A 23094-nucleotide genomic window follows, 5' to 3' on the forward strand; every position below is an offset into this window, starting at 1 on the left:
TCAAGGTGTTGGTCGAGACTCTTCGCTATGAGACCGTTCGCTGAAATTATTATTCTCTTTATTTATCTTTCATCTTAGGCTAGGTTTTTATAATATGGATATAAAAGTAAAATACAAAAACACTTATAAAACATTACAAAAAATATATAAACACATTATAAAAAACCTAACCTAGGGTACCGCCGGCAGCGGGGCAAGGCCCAAGCTGCCGGTGGTCAGGGCCGCAGAGAGAGGAACCGGCGGACTATCCGCGCCGTGTCCAAGATAACCGCCTTCTGCATCTGACCCTTGATCCAACCACCTAGCGAGAGTCTCTCAAGGTGTTGGTCGAGACTCTTCGCTATGAGACCGTTCGCTGAAACGACTATCGGGACAATGATCGTCGAATCAACATCCCACATGGCGGTTATCTCGTGAGCCAAGTCTAGGTACTTACTGGACTTGTCCTTCTCGGCTTTCACGAGATTCTCATCATGGGGGATGGTGATGTCGACGAGCACGGCCCGGCGCTGCGATCGATCTATTATCATAATGTCAGGCTTATTGGCTACAATAGTCCTGTCAGTGATGATAGATCGATCCCAATAGAGCGTGGCACGACCATTCTCGAGAACTGGCACAGGTAAATACTTGTAGTACGGTACTTCGCAGTCCACAAGGCCGTATAGAAGAGCAAGCTGCTGGTGAATAATCCTGGCTACGAGATTATGTCTGTGCAAGTACTCGCCGTTAGCAAGATGAGAACAACCGGAAATGATATGCCTGAGTGACTCTCCGGGACGGCGGCATGCCCGACAAATGTCGACCGTACCGTCCTTCAGGATATATTTCCGATAGTTGTTCGTCATCATAACTTCGTCCGCAATTGCACAGGCAAAACCCTCGGTTTCTCCGAAGAGGTCCCCGAATCGTAACCAGTTCACCGACGCGAGCAGGTCTACATCGGGTCCCGTGAGGGCCTTGTAGAACCGCCCGTGTAGCACCTTACTCTCCCATACCGCCCTGCGGCCCGCAGCACTTTGTACCACAGGTTTGTGCCAGTTCTCGTTTGCCAAGGAGAGCGGCGTGAAGTGCCTGTCCACTGCCACCACATCACGATGCATCCCACACTCGTTGTTAAGGAAATAATTCCTGAGATTGCACACCTCGCGGTTGTGGAGATCTTTGGCGTTAAGGAAGCCTCGACCTCCACACTTCCGTGAGATGTACAATCTCATAACTGACGAGCGTGGGTGTAGCATACGGTGTGTGGTGAGTAGTAGACGGACCCTCCGATCCAGGGCGTCCAGCTCGGTCTGAGTCCACCTTAGTATGCCAAAGGAGTATATGAGTATGGGCATTACCCAGGCGTTGAAGGCGCGCACTTTATTGCCTCCTGACAAAAGACTGTTAAGGACTTTTGTGAGCCGACTGAAAAAGCGCTCCTTCACCGACCGTCTAATACCCTCGCCCTCAATACCCAACGACTGTGACATACCAAGGTATTTATAGGTTTCTGATTCAGAGATAGATCTGAAAGACATTGTCTCAGAAAGTTGTAAATTTGTTGAATTTACAACCTCCCCAGCTGTACATGCATAACCGCACACTTATCGACACCAAACTCCATTCTGATGGCGGTACTGAAAACTTCTGTGGTTTTCAATAGCACCATCAAGTCTTGGTTATTTGGCGCAAATAGCTTGAGGTCATCCATGTACATAAGGTGAGAAATGACTTCACCCTCTCTCCGAAGCTGGCAACCTAACCCTGAATCCTTCAGCAGGGTGCTGAGGGGATTCAGAGCTAGGCAGAACCACAGGGGACTCAGACTGTCACCCTGAAATATTCCTCGCTCGATCCTTATAAAGTCCTGCGGGCCAGGGCGGTCATCTCCACCTCCTGGTTGACGAAGGACTGTGATCCACTGCCTCATACACGCACTTAGGAAGGATATTAAAGCTGCATCAAGTTTATACAGCTCCAATACCCTTCTCAGCCATGAGTGAGGCACCGAATCATAGGCCTTCTTATAGTCAATCCAGGCGGCCGAGAGGCCCCCCCTGTTCCGCCGAACTTGCTGGCATATGGTCATGTCTATGAGGAGGAGCTCTTTAGTACCACGGGACCCAACCCTACATCCATTTTGAGCGGACGCCAAAATGTTGTTAGCGAAAATGTGCGCGTTGATTTTTGCTCTCAAAATGGATGTAAGGAGCTTGTAGAGTGTAGGCAAGCACGTGATGGGTCTGTAGTTCTTCGCTTCCGTGGTACTACCGGACTTGTAGAGCAGGAAGGTCACACCAGTTGTTAGGGAAGGTGGGAGGGAACCGAGCTCTAGGGCTTGTTGGAACTGCGTTGCCAACCGTTCGTGCGAGCATCGAAACCATTTTAGCCAGAAGTTGTGCAATCCGTCCGGTCCAGGACTTTTCCAGTTCTGGGCCGTACGGATGGCACAACTTACATCGTCGGGGCTGATGGTAATAGCACCCATAGGTTCGATGTTCTCGCACTCACGTTCGACAACGTCTATCCAACGGCCCTCCGTGTGTTCAACAGGCACTGACCAGATGCTACGCCAGAAATCAGTCATGGCAGTAGCATCCGGCAACCGCATGTCGGACACACGAGGATCGGCTTCCTCCCACCTTCGGTATACCTTCCTTTGGTCACTTTGAAAGAGACGATTCTGCTGGAATCGATCCACACGCTCTCTGTAGCGGCGAATACGGTTTGCCCATGCATAGACTTTCTGCTTTAGAAAGTCGATGCGCTCTGTGACATTGGCCATGTAGTCGCGGGGCCTGACATCCGTCCCCGCGAACGCCTGGTTCACAAAGCGCATTACTCGGGGGCGATTGTTGCCCCCCCTAAAGCAGATCAACTTTGCAATGAGAGTCCTAAACGAGCTGATACGTCGCTCGATCCGCGCTTGCCATGCAGGGACACCTCCGGCGGTCCTAGGTGCACGTTCGTGCAAATTATTATTATTATTATATTATGTCCGTTTGTTATGTTATTTGGATTCCGTCTCCGTCAAACTATCTCCATTCCAAATTTCATTTAAATTGGTTCATTGGTTAGCTAATCTTTAACGTCACTTTCTAACAAATATGTATCAAGTGCAAGGCTATCATCACTACATATTATTTATTTATTTAAGAAACAAACAGTCTTCTATAGTTATGCATAACACTGGAAATTTTCTTAAAGCTAGACTTACAGTTTCCTTAATGAAAATATTTTAACATCATGTTTAATAAAGTTTCAACAGAGTAAAACAGAGCTATTTGTGCAAACAAGAACAAACACAATAACAACAATAATGAAAAAAAAAATGCAAGAGTATCAGGGTGTTAACAATTAAATTGTATATAAACTGAATACTAAAAAGGTTTTGTTATTCTTATTACTTATTAACGTTCAATACTGAGATTTTTTCCCAATAGCGCCAAACTAATGAATATTATAAAACAAAGTCGCTTCCTGCTGTCTGGATGGATGTCTATCTCTATGTAAACTTAGATCTTTAAAACTACGCAACGGATTTTGATGCAGTTTTTTTAATAGATAGTGATTCAAGAGGAAGGTGTATATTATGTATAATACATCAGCATTGCACCGATGCGAAGCCGCGGGGCGGGTCGCTAGTTAAAGATAAAGATTATCTTTATCTTTAATAGCCTTGCACAGATAAAAATTATGGTTGTCAATGTTGTCTCCTTATAGGCTATTTCGCTAGATAAAAGTAATGTTTGTGATTGGACGTGAAAGTCATACATTCGATTAAAAGAAAAAAAAGTTTATTTTTAAATCATATACCGTTATTGAATAATTTGATAACTATATTTATCAACGTTTTTTAAGTGTAAATATTACTGATTATTCTCAATAAACGGGGTTATACGTTATGACTTAAGCTACATAGGAGTTAAAAGAAACACTAACCAGCAGTTTGCTCTGAATTCTGAACACACATACATCTAATGCTACCGACTGGAGTTCAGATAGATACGGTCGGTTACATACATATCAGAATACCGAAAATTGATTTACCTAATGTCGAATCACCTATGCACGATTCACCTATTTTTAAATTACCTAACGATCATTTTACCTAAACATTGAATGATCTAAGTTTATAATACCTAATCTCAATTCACCTAATGGACGAAACACCTAATGCACGATATTCCCTAATGCACGTTATACCTGACGCACGTTTCACCTAAAGCTATTATACCTAATGCACGAAGCACCTAAAGCTATATACCTAATGCACGAAGCACCTAAAGCTGATATACCTAATGGACGATACACCTAAAGCTGATATAAGTACCTAATGAACGAAATTGGTTTATCTAATGAATGAATGAATAAAATACCTAAAGATGTTATACCTAACGAACGAAATACCTAAAGTCGATACAGCTAAAGGACGGAGTAACTAAAATCGATATACAGTCAGCAGCAGAAGTTGCTAAGCGGGCGAGGTGTTCAAAATTACCTTGATACGCTCTTATTCTCTAAACAATAAAGTCGCGTCAACATCATTTTGAACACCTCGCCCGCTTAGCAACTTCTGCTGCTGACTGTACTTAATGCATGTAATACTGAAAGTCGATATACCTAATACTGCCCTCTTAAAGCAATTGGCGGTAACTCATTTTTAGACATTTCGAGATATTAGAGAAAACGTGAAAATTGATTTCGCATCACCTTAGAGTAAGAAAATTTTAACTGCGAAGAATTATTCATATAATAATTTGTCTTTATTTATTATATATAGGGTTGTTATCATAAAAATATTATTTTTTTGTCGTTTATTTGAGATACCGCTATTACGCTACGTATTATTAGGTTTTATTTCTCAGTTGTCGCTGTTTCCCTTAGCGTCGGTATATAAAGTCCCATACAAAAGTAAGTGTAAATATTTTGGCTGAAAATGGATATGAATTTTGTACAAAATACATTTTAATATATTGTTATAATATATTTTTTAGTCAAAGATACTAATTGTAACTTAAATTCAAACAAAACTAATCATTTTCTATGTTTTTGTTGACATGAAACTATGCGCTAAATACAGGTAATTCGTACCAAAATTTCATTCGATTGGAAGGTATTATATTTAGCATTTAATTTTTATACTTATTGCGCTTTGTATTTTTGGATATACCTGCAGGCTTATTCTTTTTCTTTGGAGGTGGGAGCACTTTTGATTTTAATATACCTAATACTTAGTTATGCATTTAAGTATGTTTTATTGCAAATAAATTGATTGATTGCACGCAAGGTACATATCAAAATCAGTGTAAGTAATAAATTTATTATAATAACGGACACTTTGATAGTTTGTATTTCGAAGTCGTAAATTTAGTTTTTCATGCGTTTTATTGATAGTTCTACCCCGTGTTGAAAAAAATCAGCGGACAAAAATTTGTGACCAGTTTCAAATTAGTTGATAGTGATTTTTTCCACGCTTGTGTCATCAGAGTTAATATTTATTAAAGCTAATAAATAAAATTAATAATTCAAAGCTGAAAAAAACCCAGGTTTTGTTCTGTGCTGAGCAATTATCAACCCACAGACCACAGAATGATGTTTTTAATGTCTCTGTCATGTCTCTGTAATAAATTTAATACTTTTTTATTATTATTATTGGGAACCAAACAGCTAACAATCTTACACAATATGATTTGATATTAATCAAACAAAGCCAAAACTTATAGGTAGATAACCAAAGTGATCCCTTAATCTTAAATTAAATTCAAATACCTATTTGTTTTTAATAAAGAGTACTTATTTCGTACTCGTTTTCCGTAACGAATAATAAGTACATATTAACTAACCTATAAATTCTACAACACTCACTAAATACCTATCCGGTTGTATAGGTATTTGTGATCCATTCAATGAAGTGCAAATTCTGAAAACTGACGTACTCTCACCCTAACTCTCCTTTTTTAAGCTATTACCTAGTCACATCACTCTTTAATCCACTTTTTTTAGACATTAATATGGTAATTTCAAAGCATTATGCCAAGATTTCTCCTCACTTTGTTAACAACAACTCGTAATGACTAGAAGTCACTAGGTATGTTAGGTACTCGTACTAATTGCACGAAGGATGGTAGATATCTTGCGTACATAATACTTAGCGATTTGGCCGTAACTAAAGATACGGTTCGTCTTAATATATTAGTTTTTTGTTGCGGTTTGGCAGTAAATGAGTATACTGCTATTTACCTTAGCAATATTAGACTACTGCTAAATGGCTTCGGAAATGGTGGGAAAATTGAGATATGCAAAATATTCTTAGGGGTTTTTAGTCATGTTACAGGTAAAATACGACTAATTTGTTTCGTACAACCTATGCAGAATGTTTTAAGCTACACGATGGTATAACTAACTCAAAAGTGTATTTTTTTGAGATACCGCCAATTGCTTTAAGAGGGCAGAATAGACGATACCCCTAAACTTGATTTACCTATTGAACGAAATACCTGAAGCTAATATACCTAATACACGTGACACCTAAAGTTGTTATACCTAATTACCTAATGCACGAAATACCTAAGGCTGCTTTACCTTTTAACGAACAAAATACCTATAGCTACCTAGCTATATACCTACCTATTGGCACCGTCCGAAGTGCATGGTGGGGGGTAAGTACAGCTATCGCAGTTTGTATTAGTAGTAATTATCAATTTTTAGCAATTATAAAGTAAAGTAAATACATATGTATAAGGCTTTTAGACAATTTTCCTTCGGAATCCTAAAAAAACCGGCCAAGTGCGAGTCGGACTCGCGCACGAATAGTTACCATTACGCAAAAAACGGCAAAAAAAATCACGTTTATTGTATGGGAGCCCCACTTAAATATTTATTTTATTCTATTTTTAGTATTTGTTGTTATAGCGGCAACAGAAATACATCATGCGTGAAAATTTCAACTGTCTAGCTATCACGGTTCATGAGATACAGCCTGGTAACAGACAGACGGACAGCGGAGTCTTAGTAATAGGTTCCAATTTTAACCCTTTTGGTACGGAACCCTAAAAAGGGTAAAATTAAATTCATAACGCCAAATACAGTATTAGGTAATGTTAACCCTCGGCGTACCAGGCTGGGTTACAGACACCAGAGTCTATCTTTTTAAGAGAGAAAAATAATTATAGCTTTATTATCAAAAATACTTTTTTTATTCATACAAAAATATCCTCAAAAATAAGGAAAAAAAAATAAAAATGCAAAATTATTACACATTGCTCGACAGCAACAGATTCATTCACAATGGTATTTTCTACGTGCATTACCTAGGTATATCAACTTTAGGTATTTCGTTCAATAGCTAAATCAACTTTAGGAATATAGTACATTAGGTATATCGACTTTCGGTATTACGTGGATTAGGTATATCGACCTTGGGTATTCCGTGCGTTAGTTATATCGACTTTTAGGTGTTTGGTTCGTTATAACCGCTTTAGTTAATTTATGCATTCGGTATATCAGCTTTAGGTGTTTCGAGCAATAGGTATATCAGCTTTAGGTAATTCGTGCATTAGGTATATCACCATTAGATATTTCGTGTATTAGGTAAATCGGTTTTAGGTATTTCGAGCATTAGGTGTGTCAAGTTTGGGTAAATCGACTATAGATAATCAGAGCTTAGGTAAAACAATGTTTGGTGAAACATGCATTAGGTACTTAGTTCATTAGTTGATACTAGCTTAGGTTAATTGCCCATTAGGTATTTTTTTTAATAGGTGAATCGAGCATAGGTGATTCGACATTAGGTAAATCAATTTTCGTTATTCCGATATATAACCATACGGTGTCTAGGCAAATCTTACCAGTGATGTATCTGTAGCGATTCATTTTAACGTTTTTTGAAATTTCTCAGACAAAGACCATCACTGGCAACTCAATATTTATACGTATTGGGTGTCTTGTTTGTTGATTGGAGGGCATTAATTGTTACGTACCAATGAACGAAAATATTTTGCCCTACAGACTTTTACAATATTACTGCTATAGTAACTGACATCATGGACTACAAAGTAAACATTGTACACAGAGTAAACGCTATCGCACTAAAGCATTCAATTTCAATCAGGTTTTTTTACTTTGAACCTTTATTTTGTCGTTGTGTTCTTTTTTTGTGGTTGTTTTTCCTTTGTTTTTAAACTGCGTGATTTTCGAATCGTAAGCCGAGACCGGATATTTAACATTTTACGTAAACTTTGCCGTTTTATGGCTTCGTTTGGCTTTGATCCATAAATACCTACCTACATCGAAATTTGGAAGATACTCTTTAAGGGGCTCCCTAACGCCAATAACTTTCGATCTGAATCCCTTAGTTTTCTAATGTTTTTTGTATCTTATAATATTAACAGCAACGGCTTTAAGCAATATTGTATCCCATATTTACTTTAAACTTCATTGTCTTCGAGATATTGGGCACCAAAGTTGGCAACAAATAAACAAATAAATAAACAAAGTTGAACAATTTTAGGCCAAAAAACTAGAAAACCAGTTTTTTGGCCTAAAATTGTTGTGAGAAAAAAATTGTCATTTCACGCTACAATTATTGTGACGTTTTGGATATCCCTTAGATATCCATTGGATGTCTAAGTAATATCTTAAGCAAATTTTATAGAGATCGTTCAAGAGGACATTCGGAATCGCGGAAATGTCAAATTTGACATGACTTTCTTAAATATCTCGTTATCGTCTCTGTTTCATATCTAGTGGATATCTAGTTGATATCTAGCTCATTGTTCGAATTGGTCCGTTACTATTGGTGCAAGTAAGTTACGCAGACGTTAGCGAATATGCCAGTATCAAGCTGGTGGTAGCCGTACAGGTACATGGTACATACGAGCATTGACCAATTAAAGGCCCTAGCTAGACAGGTACAATGCTGTATAAGAGACCTTCACCAAGGTTAATAGAGTTTTGACCCACGGGATAAAGGTGGGTGGATATTTCAGCTGTTTCGCGGACGGATTACGTAATAGACCGCGGGCCAGGAACAGATTTCCATGACCAATCGCCTCCCGGGCGAAAACTCGTATAATGGTTAACGGCTATGTACGATGAACCCTCGTGAAAGTCAGCTGCCGCTCCGTTGGTGGGTTGAGGAATGGCAGCAAATAAAGTCTATAAAAAATTTAGTCATCGCCTCCTGCTTGATACTTTGTCAGTTGATAGTTTAGATGCTATTGTAAATAAACAAAATCGTCAGCCGATTGTATCGCTGTGGAAAGAGCTTCAGCTGGTCACATGAACATGTAAAAAAGAAAATTCTTTTCAGCCATCGGCGTCATCGCCTCCCGTTTAATACTTTGTCAGATGATAGTTTAGATGCTATTGTTAATAAAACAAATCGTCAGCCAGTTGTATCGCGGTGGAAAGACCGTGTTACGCGTGTTGGTGGCTGTCATTCCTCAACCCACCAACGGAGCGGCAGCTGACGTTCACGAGGGTTCATCATACATAGCCGTTAACCGCTATACGAGTTTTCGCCCGGGAGGCGATGACTGACGGAATTTGCGCCTGGCTCGCGATCTATAACGAATCGCAACCATACATTATGAGGTAATTTTCAGTTAGGTTCAGTTAGGTAGGTATAGGTGTAAGAATTTTGAACGAATCACGGTTAGTTTCACTAGACAATACAAAAGCAATCAAAAACAATACAAAAGGTAATCACGGTCCATATCCCGGTCAATATAAGTCTAGGTATAGGTGTAGTTTATTTCATATTATGCATATTCCAAATTTATGGTTATGAGCCTTAGTTAGCATATGTTGTTATCAAAGCAACCTTGTTTAGACCTGTCTTGCCTGGTGCTTATACTTGACCTGGGTGCCTAGCCAACATGCCAATCGTTTACGCTCCGTAGCGTAGCGTAGTCATCTCTCTCTATTACCATATTAGTGCGACAGAGAAATTGGCGTTTCGTTCGCTACGGAACGAAAACGATTGGCATCTTGGCTACGCAACCTGGGTTATTACTGCAGTGTAGCGTATTAAAGACGTTTCTTTAATCAGCTACAGGGGAAAATTACCTAATTTCGAGGCACGGGTGTAAATCGGAAAACATTGTGTTGTCTGCTTAGTTACATGCCTACTTACTATAAAGAACAGTACTGTATACCTACAGATCACATTATACTTACTCATATAAGTATAGCACATTTGAGGAGCGATCGGATCAAGGGGTTGTCATAAATCCGAAGCCGGTTCGGTCATTAGGCCGGGACCGCTGTTCCGCGCTGGAATGAGATCAGCTCTCTAATTTCCGCACATCATTTACGTTTAAAAAGCATGACAGTACTTTCTGATCAATTGCTTTTGAAATAAAGGAAACTGACATTGACTTTTTTGTTTGAGGCTTGCTACTAATATAAATACAGTATAGGTACTGGCAAATATTTATATAACTCCGTATAAGATAGATATACAGTCTAAGGACAAAACGTGCCTCGGAAATCAAGAAAATCGGAAATCAACACGGATTTTTCAAAGGTCGTTGTGTCGAGTCCAACTTAGTCTCCTTTACAGATTTTTTACTAACCGCACTAAATAATAAACGCCAAGTCGATGTCGTGTACACGGACTTCTCCAAGGCTTTTGATAAAATTAGTCCCAGAATCTTATTGGAGAAGCTCTGGAGTGCCGGAATACATGGCGACTTGTTCCGATGGATCAAGTCATACATCACAAATCGCTCACAAGCCGTTTCGATCAAAGGTTTCATGTCAGATTTTCTTTACATTCCTTCAGGTGTCCCTCAAGGGTCGCATCTCGGTCCATTACTGTTTACACTTTATATAAATAATATTGGTGATGTACTTGGCAGCAGTCATCACCTGTTATATGCTGATGATGCAAAAAAAAATAAGATTATTAACACAGTCAATGATTGTTGCGAGCTTCAAGCCGATATTAATTCTCTGTCTGACTATTGTGAGAGTAATCAACTATTTCTTAATCCTGATAAGTGCAATATTACCACATTTACACGTAACAAAAATCCAATAATATATAATTATATATTAAATAATCACCACATAATCAGGGTTGACAAAGTCAGTGACCATGGGGTTTTAATAGATAATAAACTTACTTTTAATAATCACATAGATATCGTTGTTCAAAGGGCTTACAAACAACTTGGTTTTATATTAAGGGTTTGTAGGCCTTTTCAAAACGAAATGACATACATGATATTATACTACAGTTTAGTCAGATCAATCCTAGATTTTGCGTGTATCATTTGGAACCCTTTCTTTAAGTGTATCATATCAATAGGATAGAACGTGTACAAAGGAAATTTCTCAAGTCTATCGACTTCCGTATGGGACGGAGTCGAAACTCATATAAAAATAGTCTTGTTCACTATGGATTGCTGACACTTGAAGATCGTCGAGCACAGTTTGATATAATGTTTCTCTATAAAATCATTAACAGCTTTATTGACTCCCCCTCACTTCTTGGTACGTTGTTATTTAAGATACCTCAACGCACTGCACGCCATAAGAAATTATTTTCTATTCCTTTCTCTCGTACAAGATATTGCTCAAATTCTTATTTCAACCGTTGTCTCAATTATTATAATATAAATGTATCCCACATTGATCTTTTTTCGTATAAAACCTGTGAAAGTTTAGAAAAACAAATTATTACTCACTTCAAATCGAAATTGTAAACAATAACAAACTGTTTATTTAAGTAGGTATAACTAAACTTTTGTAACAACTTCTATAATTTAACATTGTAATAGGTAACTTATGCACAAATAATTTATAACATTCTTTGTGTACCCCGTGTGGATGTATGTACGAGTAAGCAACCTGCCCGTGCATACATATACATGGATGAATGAATATAGATACACTTCAAGTTACTGATAAGTTTGTTAAATAATGATAACTTTGTTTTCCGCTTACTGCTCCTACACTAGCTACTTTAGATTAGAAATTATTTAATTAAGGTAGGGCACTCAAGGTCTATTAACACATTGCTTATTATTACATCATTTTTGTATATGACTGTTTGTTGCCTAAATAAAAAAATAAAATAAAAAATTGATTCTCGAACAGTCGGCGCCACCACGTTTTACCACCTTTGGCCTATTCTCGACTAGATGGCGTTGACGGTTTCGTTTATTATTTCACAATTTTAAAGAATATCAGTAAAAGAACGTGGGTCAAAATCATATAATAATAATAAATGCAATCATTTATCCATATGTAAATACATTTTATGGTATTTTTAACCATCTTCATTTTTAGTTTTAATCGATAGATGGCAGTGAATTTACTGTGGCTACAAAATTTACTATGACAGTATATACTCCTCTATCCTATATATGTACCTATCCTCTTTGGTACTGGTAAACGGTTGCTGTATCCTATAGACATGTGCATGTCCATCAGTGTCACCTGCTGTCGCCCCTCTTGAAACTTGTACACTCTTTTTTTGATAAATATTTATTTAAACTATCGTGAGACATATTTCAAAATAATAATGAGTGAAATATTTGTTTCTGGTTATCTCTATCCATAAACTATGCTTTCTGATTGACTAAGTATAATAAAATTGTAAAATTAAAAAAAAAACGGAAGGAAGGTGTTCGGGTAGTTTCGAGTACTTACTTCAGAATGTCAACTCACTGGTAACTCCGAAAATCGCCCATATTTCAATATTTTTTTAATACCTATATTTATAGAATTAGACGAATACTTCTTAAATCATAAACTTGTATGGGGACAAAGAGCCTGCTAATTTCATAGTCAGCATGTTTATGTCTACATAATATATCTATATATCTATGTTAATATACCTAAACATGTTGAGGCAATTTATTTAAAATAGATATTCGCCAAGTAAAAAGTAGGCACTGCGATCGCCGATCTAATTGGCGATTGCCTTGGCCTACAAAAAATACCTAAAGGGTTTATGGTCCCTACAGGGTCAGACAATTTGGCCGAACTATGCCATTATTCCTTAATTACAGATCCTTCCGTCCCTTTGATTTAATTAATCGATTGAGTTTTAGTGGATATCGTGTGGAATTTATAGATGGGTAATACATTCAGTCAAATAGGATTGGCTTTAATTACCAGTAGCCACATTAGTGTGTTGGCAGTTTTATGTGCGATTAAAGGAAGTGGGTCAAATTTAATATGTTACAGACAGAAAATAATATTTTATTCTAGACAGTTTGTAAATATTTCAGTCGTTTTCTTAGGGAAATTGATACTGTATAATAAAATAAAATATTTTTTTATAGATCATTCGGTTTCATATTATAGTTACATAATACTATAAGTACATGCTATGCTTCACTAAACTGACTATATATTTAAGAATAGCAATTACAATACAATTAAGGTACTGATTGACTGTCATGATGAAACCGGTAAAGGTGAAAAAATAAATGAAATTCGTTACCGTGTGATGCTGATGCAGAGGCAGACTTGCAAAGTATTCCATTGGTTAAATTGGCAGAATTTTAATGGACTGATATCAAGGGCCTGACACTCTTTGATAGAGAAAGATAGTCTTATTGCGATTCCTATAAGAGGAAAGAGAAAATAGTGCCATGCTTTGTCCTTATCACCGACCGGGTTTTTTTTCATGGTCGGGTTATGGCAGCATAGGAGGCGATGGCGAAATACCGAAATTTATAAGAGTAAAAGAGAAAAAGGATTATTCTGCCATACATTAACCTGTCAATACATGAATATGTCTTTCTCTTACCCCTAGTCGCTCGGTTTCATGTCTATAACTACTATACTATGTCTATGACTGATATAATTGCATAGGTGACATTTACTCGAAACAAAATTTAAGTCTATAAATTAGAATCAACAAACAAAGCATGTCCAGTGAACGGAAAACTGGTTAATAATTCAGTGAAAGCGTGTGCTGACGCGAATGACGTGGCCGCAACTCGTAGGTTAGGTCCCCACAAGATGGAGTATTTAAAGATATTATTGTGCACCTAATCTTGAGTTGTTTGATACTTATATGTCTTGAAATATTACTGATGCTAGTACGAAAACGAATGTACATACTTTATAAGGGATCTCATTAACGTTAGTCAAGGAAATCAATAGCCTTTCTAGTGGCCTAGCATGAGTGCGCCGAAATAGTATCTCTCGTGCGATTTAGACTACCCGTCCATTTCTAATAAATACATTTAGCGCCACTTGCACCATCCCACTAACCCAGGGTTAACCGGTTAAACCCCGGGTTAGTGGGATGGTGCAAGTGGCGCTTAGAGAAAAACGAGTAATTGTCTATCTCGCCTGCGAAATTGTGTCGCGGGAATTTGCGCTAGGCCTAAAATACCGTTACACAATTCCATCATTAAGTTAAAAACTGTAATAGATGTCATATATTAAAGAAAAAGTGACGAAGCCCTCCAGTGGTGAAGGCCGGATTCGAACCGGCGTCTTTAGCTATCGCGGCTAACCGCGGCGGCGGTCTTTAATATATGACATCTATTACAGTTTTTAATTTATATATAGTAGTGTGACTACTTAAAAACAAAAAAAACAAATCAACATATTTAATAAAATAATTTGATTTGTTCCCAAACTTGTCCATCATTAAGCTTTTTTGGGATCGTGACCAGATCATTAGGGCAATTCCCACGCTGCGTTTTTTATTGGGTAAGTACGTAGTCGTCATCTATTTCTGCTCAGCAGGTATCGATTCTTCGAGCTTTGAGTACCACCCACTTCTATTTAAAATTAGTAACGCCCTTAAGTATACATCAATATATATACAGATCAGTCTCGATCTGCCTGTTGCCAAGTTGGAAGCTTTAGCCTTGTTATGAAACCCAACGTCAAATTATTGTCCTGTCGTTTCGCAGTCAGCACATACCTATTCTAGATTTGCATAGCTAAGGATTTTTCGCAACTCTGACCCCGCCAGCGCTTGACCACTGATGAGGGATCGAATGAGAGATTATCTATGACGTAGCCGCAACTGCAATATGTTAATGGCGGTCGACAGTGACGTGCTCACGGGGAGCTATCTCGCAATTAATTACCTATCACTCGGTGTGTGTTGCATTAATAATTAATTACTGACAACCATCAAACAATCGTATATTATTGCACTTCATAAAGCTGCGCTTTGACCAGAGATTTGCGAGGATGCGTTGCGAGGGCAGTGATTCTATTCGTTCTAAATAAACAGATCTCTCGTCTGGTCGAAGCGCAGCCTGAATGCAGAACTGCAAAATAATGAATTATTGAATATTTTATCAAGCGTTGGGTGCGTAAGTACATACTAGTCAAAATATAATTAGCTACTTCATCATTAGCCTTAGGCGGTCGACCGCCCAATGACTAAAAGCAGGTCGATGGTCATATCAACCGTTAAATGTGAAATTTATTGTATTGATCCGTGTCCATACCAGCTACTCAACCAACTGCCAAAAAACCGTTCGTATTACAGTCGCCATCTGATATATCGGAGCGGCCGAGGTGCTTAAAATTATCTGAACACGCACCTAGCGCCTTGACAATAGAGGTGTGTTCAGATATTGCCTTGGCAACTCAAATATATCTGATGGCGACTGTACAAGTTACATCTAATCTTAATCTACTTATAATTTCAATCTTTTCGTAAAAAAAGGGGTAGAAAAGTGGTTTCACCCACGAGACAGGTCCCGAATATCGGACGAATACTTATGCACTAATTTTTACGATTTCTTGTTACGGCATACAAAAATTTACTTGGCAAACCTACAAAGCGTGATAAAGCCGTTTGTCCACTAAGCGATGTTTTACATATACCAGTTAATTCCCGTCGGACCGCGCCCGATGTGCGCAACAATCCAAACTCGAATCGAACTGCCATTGCAAGAACAGACAGTTGTCATTGACTTGAGTGCATGTCCCTGTTACATATTCAATTTGGAAGTTCCACTGCTGGAAACAAACAAACGTCAACCTTAACTGTTAAACTTTAACTTATATTTTGTAATGTTTATGCTAACGTGATAGGTATCACTAGTTTTCTTCTTGGTAGGAGTAGTAGATTTTTATCATTCGGTCTACATCTAGGATGCGGAGCGTTACTTATTATTTTGTTTCGTATCGCTTATTCCACACACAATTACAATCGAAACTTTGCGCTTTAAATCAGTTTAGGTTAGAACTATAAATAGCCTTGACTTATATTATTGTTTCGCGATCGAAATCATGAATGTCAAACTTTTTTGATTTCATACTTAAGTACAAATAAAATAAAGTATTAAAACATGTCACCTAAAATACCTAATGCTTATAAATGTTTACTGACTTATAATAAAGTACTTAAACCTTGTGTAAAGCTTTAGCCCGGGTGACTTGAAATTGAACTTTTTTTTTGTTTCAGTGAGAGGCAGGGAAGGTATGTGGGGCGGCGGTGCGCAGTGCGTGCACGCAACGCTGCCGCGTGCCGCGCGCCAGCCCGCGCCCACGCTCAGCGGCGCCATCGCCAGCCGCCGCCCGCCCAGGTAACCCGACTGTAGTGTCGAAAAGGAAAGGAGAGTATTACCCATACGGGTACTAATATAACACAACCTCTAATTCTTACAGACCGCATTTTGAAACGTTTCATTCTGATTGTGACTACTGCAGCGGTAACCCGGTGGTGTCATCTTGTTAAAATGAATGACGGACAACAATGTCCGACACACAACAACAACAATGTGGGAAGCAGTAACGCTGCTGCATTCGCAATTTGAAATTGTACTCGTTTACTTGTAAATTACTACATCACCAACGCCAACCACATTACTGAGTTGGTTCTAAAGTTGACATGTATCAGTATACAGTATACAATATCCAGTGATCGGCCAACGTCTATAGCTAAATACACCTCTAAGCGAACTTTTGATAATATTTGGAATGAGTACATTAGTACAAGTCTTATACGTGGACGTAACAGAATTGTGCACGTTCTCTTATATTTTGACTAGTATAGGAATCGAGTCGTCTTATATCCTATTCATCCTCCCAATCCATAGAGGTCTTAATTTTAATTATTGTATCACAACTACTCAGTATGCTCCAAACTTAGGCTTCAATTATGGCTCACTCTAAAACAAATAATAGATGCGCATCAATTTAATTCAATCAGGTTTGCGCGTCACACCGACCTCTAAGCAGTTTTAACGAACGTTATAGGTTTCATTAGTTTAAAAAATGTTGCAAGAGAAAGTCCCTGCCAATTCTGTGGATTTATGTCTACCTATTTGTAACTCTTTGTATATAATGATAACCACATTATTTAAGTAGCCACATATACATACACTTATGTATATAGGGGAAGGTTGCTATCATTGGACCACTTAATTTCTCTGCCTTATAATTTACACAATTCATGTAAGATATTACAACAAGTTTGAAAATTTTGAACCATTGAAATATATTTATTCGTTACCTTATACAGACAAATGAGTACAGTTTAAAAATCTAGGAGAAAAAACGTGAAAAGGATTTTTTGCACTGTTGCCTTGTTTGGACCACGGAATCACCATCAATGGACTTAGGATTTTTTTGCTGATAGTCCAATCAAGGAGACTTATAGAAATTGACATTTTTATTTCTTCTAATATATTTTTTGTTTGCGTGGAAACAATTATAAGTAAATAAATACATAAACGGAAGATATAAACATTTTTAAAACTAAAAAAAAGTTGTCATTATTGGACCGGTCCGATGATAGGACATACATGCGGTCCATTGATAGCAACTACCTAGTTGCTATCAAACCTAGCTACCTAGTTGCTACCTAGTTGTATTAATAACAAAAAAAAAAACAAAAATAACTGGCCAGAAACTATTATTATGAATTTAATGATTAATAGATTTTTAACCATCATACGTCAATACACTCAAACAAATACAAAATGTAATGACACCTTTTTGCGTTTCTCTTTCGCGTAATTATTACATCGCCAACGCTCGAAACACACTTGCTCACGTCACTCGTCGCCGAGAAGTGCGGCGCGACTGAGGAAGCGGTGGGGCCGCTTGAATCGCTCAAGGACACTTTGTACGTTGTCTATCTCTGTCTAGCATGCGTAGGTTTTAAAATATTTAGATGGTCCATTCAAAGCGCCGGTCCAATGATAGCAACCTTCCCCTACCTATCGAATAATATTTTTTGTTATATTATTGCTCGGTTCAGAAATGTATGTACCACGTTCTTATTTATATTCAGAACAAAATACAAGACAAACTAAAATTATGAGGAAACTTCACCTCATTACAAGAGAATAAAAGGCTTGACACTGATCGAAGTTGCAAAATTTTCCAGACCAATACCTCCTTCACCAACGCTGGTGGCGCAGGTCGACTCGTCCGTGGCGTGCCTGTGGCTGCTGACCCCCCTCTCCGCCGGTACCGCGGTGGTCGCCGTCCTCGTCGCCGTGTCCACCAACAACTGGCTTCATACGGAAGAGAACATGCTCAACCCCTCGTACAACGGCACCGGGAGGCATAGCCTTGTGGCTAAACACACCGTTTCGGGGTTGTGGAGGCTTTGTCATACTGACCGTAAGTTTTATGACCATTGAAATTGGAATATTCACCAACAAATGGCTTCATACAGGGAAAAACGTTCCCAGCCAGGAGTATTTACAATGTCACTGGTCCATACAGACACAGCTCCATTGCAAATCATACTGTCTCCTACCCCTATCCATTCGATAGTGCGACGTGACATACACGTTTGTGTAACGACCCGCTTGGCGCGTGTGGTGCGGGAAGTTGGAGGAGCAATTAAACAAGTGAATGCTGATTAAAGACTAAAGTTTTATTCAATAAACACGTAATTTATGGCTACATAGACAGCAAGGTGGTATTACTTACTTACGAACTAACTCCTTACACGCGCTGTTCAAAACTCCATACAAAAATAGACATAACGCAAACGTGAACGCTCGTCACGCTATCGAATGAAATTTACACTAGGGGATCAGGTTGTAGCTATGCCTCCACAACCCGGTGTATAGTTCATGTACCATCACGCTTCGTGATTGTTACTCCATTTATGGTCATAGCTAGTATACTTACGCTATGGAATGTCCAATTTAACTCTAGTAGGGTTCTAACCCTAAATGGCTTAACAATCACGGAGTATGACTGCAGTACCTGTACCTACATATCCAATATAAACATAATATATTAGTTTGGCCCAAAACCAAATGAATGCAAATTAAATAACACCAACAATACCTACATAAAACTAATACCTACGTGTTATGAAACTAACAATGTGATGAAAAAAATTGAGAACTTTATAAAGGAAATGAATGCATAAACGCAGGACAGTCAGTCAACTCGCACATTGCACAGTCCGCGCGTAGAAAGTGGGGCGCCGTGTACACTCCGACAATGCGTTTCCGTCGTCGGAAACGACGCATTGTCGGTCGCGCGGAAGTTTCGTCTGCCCACTCGGTATAACGCTGCTCTGTTGTGCAGGTTGCGTTTCATGTAACAATACTTGGTTAGACAGAACAATCGTAGAAACTACGATACTGCCAACAAAGAAGAAAATGTATGCACACTACTTGTCTTGTACGATACCGAAACTGACATAACGGAAATGCGCTGAAAAATCAGTGACCGCCCAATGTCTGCGTTATGTAAGTACTTGCTTAGACGTAACAATCATACAAATTGAAATTGAAATTGAAATCTTTATTTCAGGCCTGTCGGCCCATATTTTGTTAGTTTACAGTTTTTAAAAATATATTAGTAAACACACATAAATTGTAAAATAAATTAATTAAAATTAAAATTATAAATAAATTAAATTAGCTTCAATTCAATAAAATTTGATAAAAAAAATTACACATCAATTAAATTCCATTAATTTACATTTAAAATTTATAAGTAAATAAATTAGATCCAAATGTACGATCTAAAGGGGCCCACTGACTATCAGTCCGCCGGACGATATCGGCCTGTCAGTTGTTCGGAACTGTCAAATTTTTGTTCTAACTGACAGGCCGATATCGTCCGGCGGACTGATAGTCAGTGGGCTCCTTAATAAAGGGGCCCACAGACTATCAGTCCGCCGGACGATATCGGTCTGTCAGTTGTTCGGAACTGTCAAATTTTTGTTCTAACTGACAGGCCGATATCGTCCGGCGGACTGATAGTTAGTGGGCCCCTAAAGGGAACTGTCAAATTTTTGTTCAGTTAGAACAAAAATTTGACAGTTCCGAACAACTGACAGGCCGATATCGTCCGGCGGACTGATAGTCAGTGGGCCCCTTAACGAATTACAGCATTAAAAGAACGTTAAATGTATGTGACAAACCCATGAATATAATAATAAAAATGCATAATAATTTCCCTTTTTCAGCCGGGAGCACGGTGTTCAGGTGTGTCGACATTCCGTATTTCCCGCTGTCTCAGCATGGCCCCGACCCTATCGACTCGACAAATGCTATACCATGTGAGTATATTTAAATGTGTGTGTATTTTTTATATTACAAAACTCTAATGGACATACCGTAGGCCGCTCTCTTATTCATAAACCGCTTACTATAACACTTTAACACTTGTTTGGCTCCGTCATAAATATGAAAATTATAGTTATAGACAGATGCAAATAAAATAGTACATCACTGATTTAAACTTTCACGATTTTTACTCATTATTATTTATCTCCACGGGACTTAATCGCGTAAAATAGTTTTAAAATGTACCTCCGACGTTTCGAGGACGGCGTTGTCCCCGTGGTCTCGGAGAAGACAGTCTTCTAAATAATAAAAATAGTACATTTCAAATTCAAATTCAAATTCAAATGTTTTATTCGTGATAAACTTAAAACTAAAATTACATACAAAAGTATACTAAAGCTATAGGAACTTATAAAATAGGTAGGAGTTGAAGTTTACCACGAAATGGTCTCGCCTCAGCATAATGCTGAACCGAAGGTCAGCGCTGATCTTCCGGCGGGACCATTTTGGGTCACGATCGCAGCCGTACGACACGGCCCAACCATAAGCTGAACGCAGCCTTTGCAGCAGCGACCAGCGACATCTTGTCTACTGTCTATGGCAGTACTTGACAATGTCATTATTGACAACAACAAGTGTATAAGAATAAGAAATGGCTATGCCGTACAACGCGATAAAATATATGTTTGCCTTTCATACGTTTAAATGTACAATTAACAAAAGAGATAAAACAAATACAACAGAACAAAAGTGGTGATATTTACTTTGTCGAGGTGAAAGTTTCAGCAGTTGACCATGGAGTGATATAGTTGGGAGTTTATACTGTGCACTAAGGGAATTACATATACTCGTATTAAGGAAAATAAATAACGAGATAGCTACAAGAATATAACCACACGGGCAATTGTAATGTGGGACAGCGAAGAAATTCATTACAACAACAACTATATACATATTATTTCGATGCTAGTGCGGAAAGTATGTCATTACTTATCATTACTTACTTACTTACATAAGAATGATATATCCGCACGTGTATCGAACGACGTTTTTTAATACAGTTGCGAAAAAATAAGAAAAGCACCAAAAGCAAGCAAGGAATGGAATTCGAAACTTTTATATTATTCATTCTGTGACATCATTGACATTCACATTATGAAGAGGTGTTTTTCTAGCTTTTATTCGACTAGAATAAAAGCTAGACTATGATACAAGTGTGTTAAGTTAGTCAATACACACGAAGCGATATTGTGCGCGCGAGCTGTAAGCGAGCACGCAATAAGAAAGCCGATTTTTATTTATTTTATTTTATTTTAAAATAAATAAAAATCGGCTTTCTTATTGCTTAATGACCAATGCACACGCGTTTCATACGACGTTTTTCAACACACTTGCGAGAAAAAAAAGAAACTCATATTAATCAAATTTTAATAGTTAAAACAGTTAGTATTGTGTGTTGCATTCCGTCATACTGCCGGCCGCCCCTCGCCCCGGCCGCGGGCGGCGCGGCGGGCGGGCCGGCCGGGCTGCGCACCGCGCAGGCGGTTGGGCGCGCCGGTGCCCGCCAGTCTGACCAATTAAAGAAGGCTCCCTTTCCATATTAGCAATCAGTTACCTTCTTAACTCAGTTGGATAATATAATGAAAAAGCACGAGTGGAATAATACACTGAAAAAGCACGCGTTTAATATCTAGGATTATGAGCCAAAAATCGGTGGAATAAAAACGTCGTTTTGAGCAACTGTGTTGAAAAAGCTATTCCGTTCATTATACTTATCAAAAAATCGTGTAAATAAACAATGAAAGCTTTGATAAACATAGTTATTTCACTTATTATTGAATTCAAAGCTGATATAATCTAGTTTTGTTCTGTTCTATTTATATTAAGTACGTAATTGAGATAATAACGTTGTAATTAAATACAAATCAAATATATAATTTTGCCTTTGTTCTTATGAAGAGGCCTGAGTAAATAGAAATCTGCTTATATTTCTTAAATTAAATACAATTAATTTTAATAAGTAGTTCAGTACAAATATTAATTAAAGTCTGTTTATCTGGGTCCCTTTACGAGTACCAGCTTGTAGGTATATTAGCGCCTTATAATAGGTAGTTTCTACACAAGAGAGAATTTTTACAACATTACGCACAGTGTTGGGCGCAATTAATTACTTGTGTAATTTAATTATTAATTGAATTGCATGTAATTAAATTATTTGTAATTAAATTACATGAAAATCAATTACATGCAATTCGATTTGCTATGTAATTTGTAATTGTTATTAAATAATTCAGTAGTACTTTATTCACACAAATACAGGCTAAAATGTATCTGAACATAAAACTGATTAAAAACTAATATCATAAATAACATGACTAAATTGAAACTATCTAAATTAAATCTAATAAAATAAAGAAATAAAATAAAACCCCCACCTATGAAAAGTCCCCCAGGTCTGTCTCCTGCGGAAGGGTGCCCATAAGGCTGGCTACGTGCCCTCGTTGAATGTCGATGCCTAATTGCAATTATAAGAACTGGTAATTAAATTACTCAATTACTTTATGTTGCCAGAAGACTAATATAACAACAAACAGGCGAATAAAAGTATTTCAATAAT

At 38.0% G+C, this 23094-nt stretch overlaps 1 protein-coding gene across 1 annotated transcript in view; it reads left to right on the plus strand.

The window, feature by feature from the left end:
* LOC134744239 (voltage-dependent calcium channel gamma-3 subunit) overlaps nt 1-23094 on the plus strand; it is a 77255-nt gene that overhangs the window by 48768 nt on the left and 5393 nt on the right. The window contains exons 2-4 of the mRNA XM_063677983.1: nt 16394-16514; nt 18323-18561; nt 20378-20470. Coding sequence (XP_063534053.1) covers nt 16411-16514; nt 18323-18561; nt 20378-20470 — 436 coding nt within the window. The 5' untranslated portion in view covers nt 16394-16410. The remainder of the gene's footprint in view (nt 1-16393; nt 16515-18322; nt 18562-20377; nt 20471-23094) is intronic.

The sequence above is a fragment of the Cydia strobilella genome, chromosome 9 (genome assembly GCF_947568885.1).
Source record: "Cydia strobilella chromosome 9, ilCydStro3.1, whole genome shotgun sequence".
NCBI classification, from domain to species: domain Eukaryota; kingdom Metazoa; phylum Arthropoda; class Insecta; order Lepidoptera; family Tortricidae; genus Cydia; species Cydia strobilella.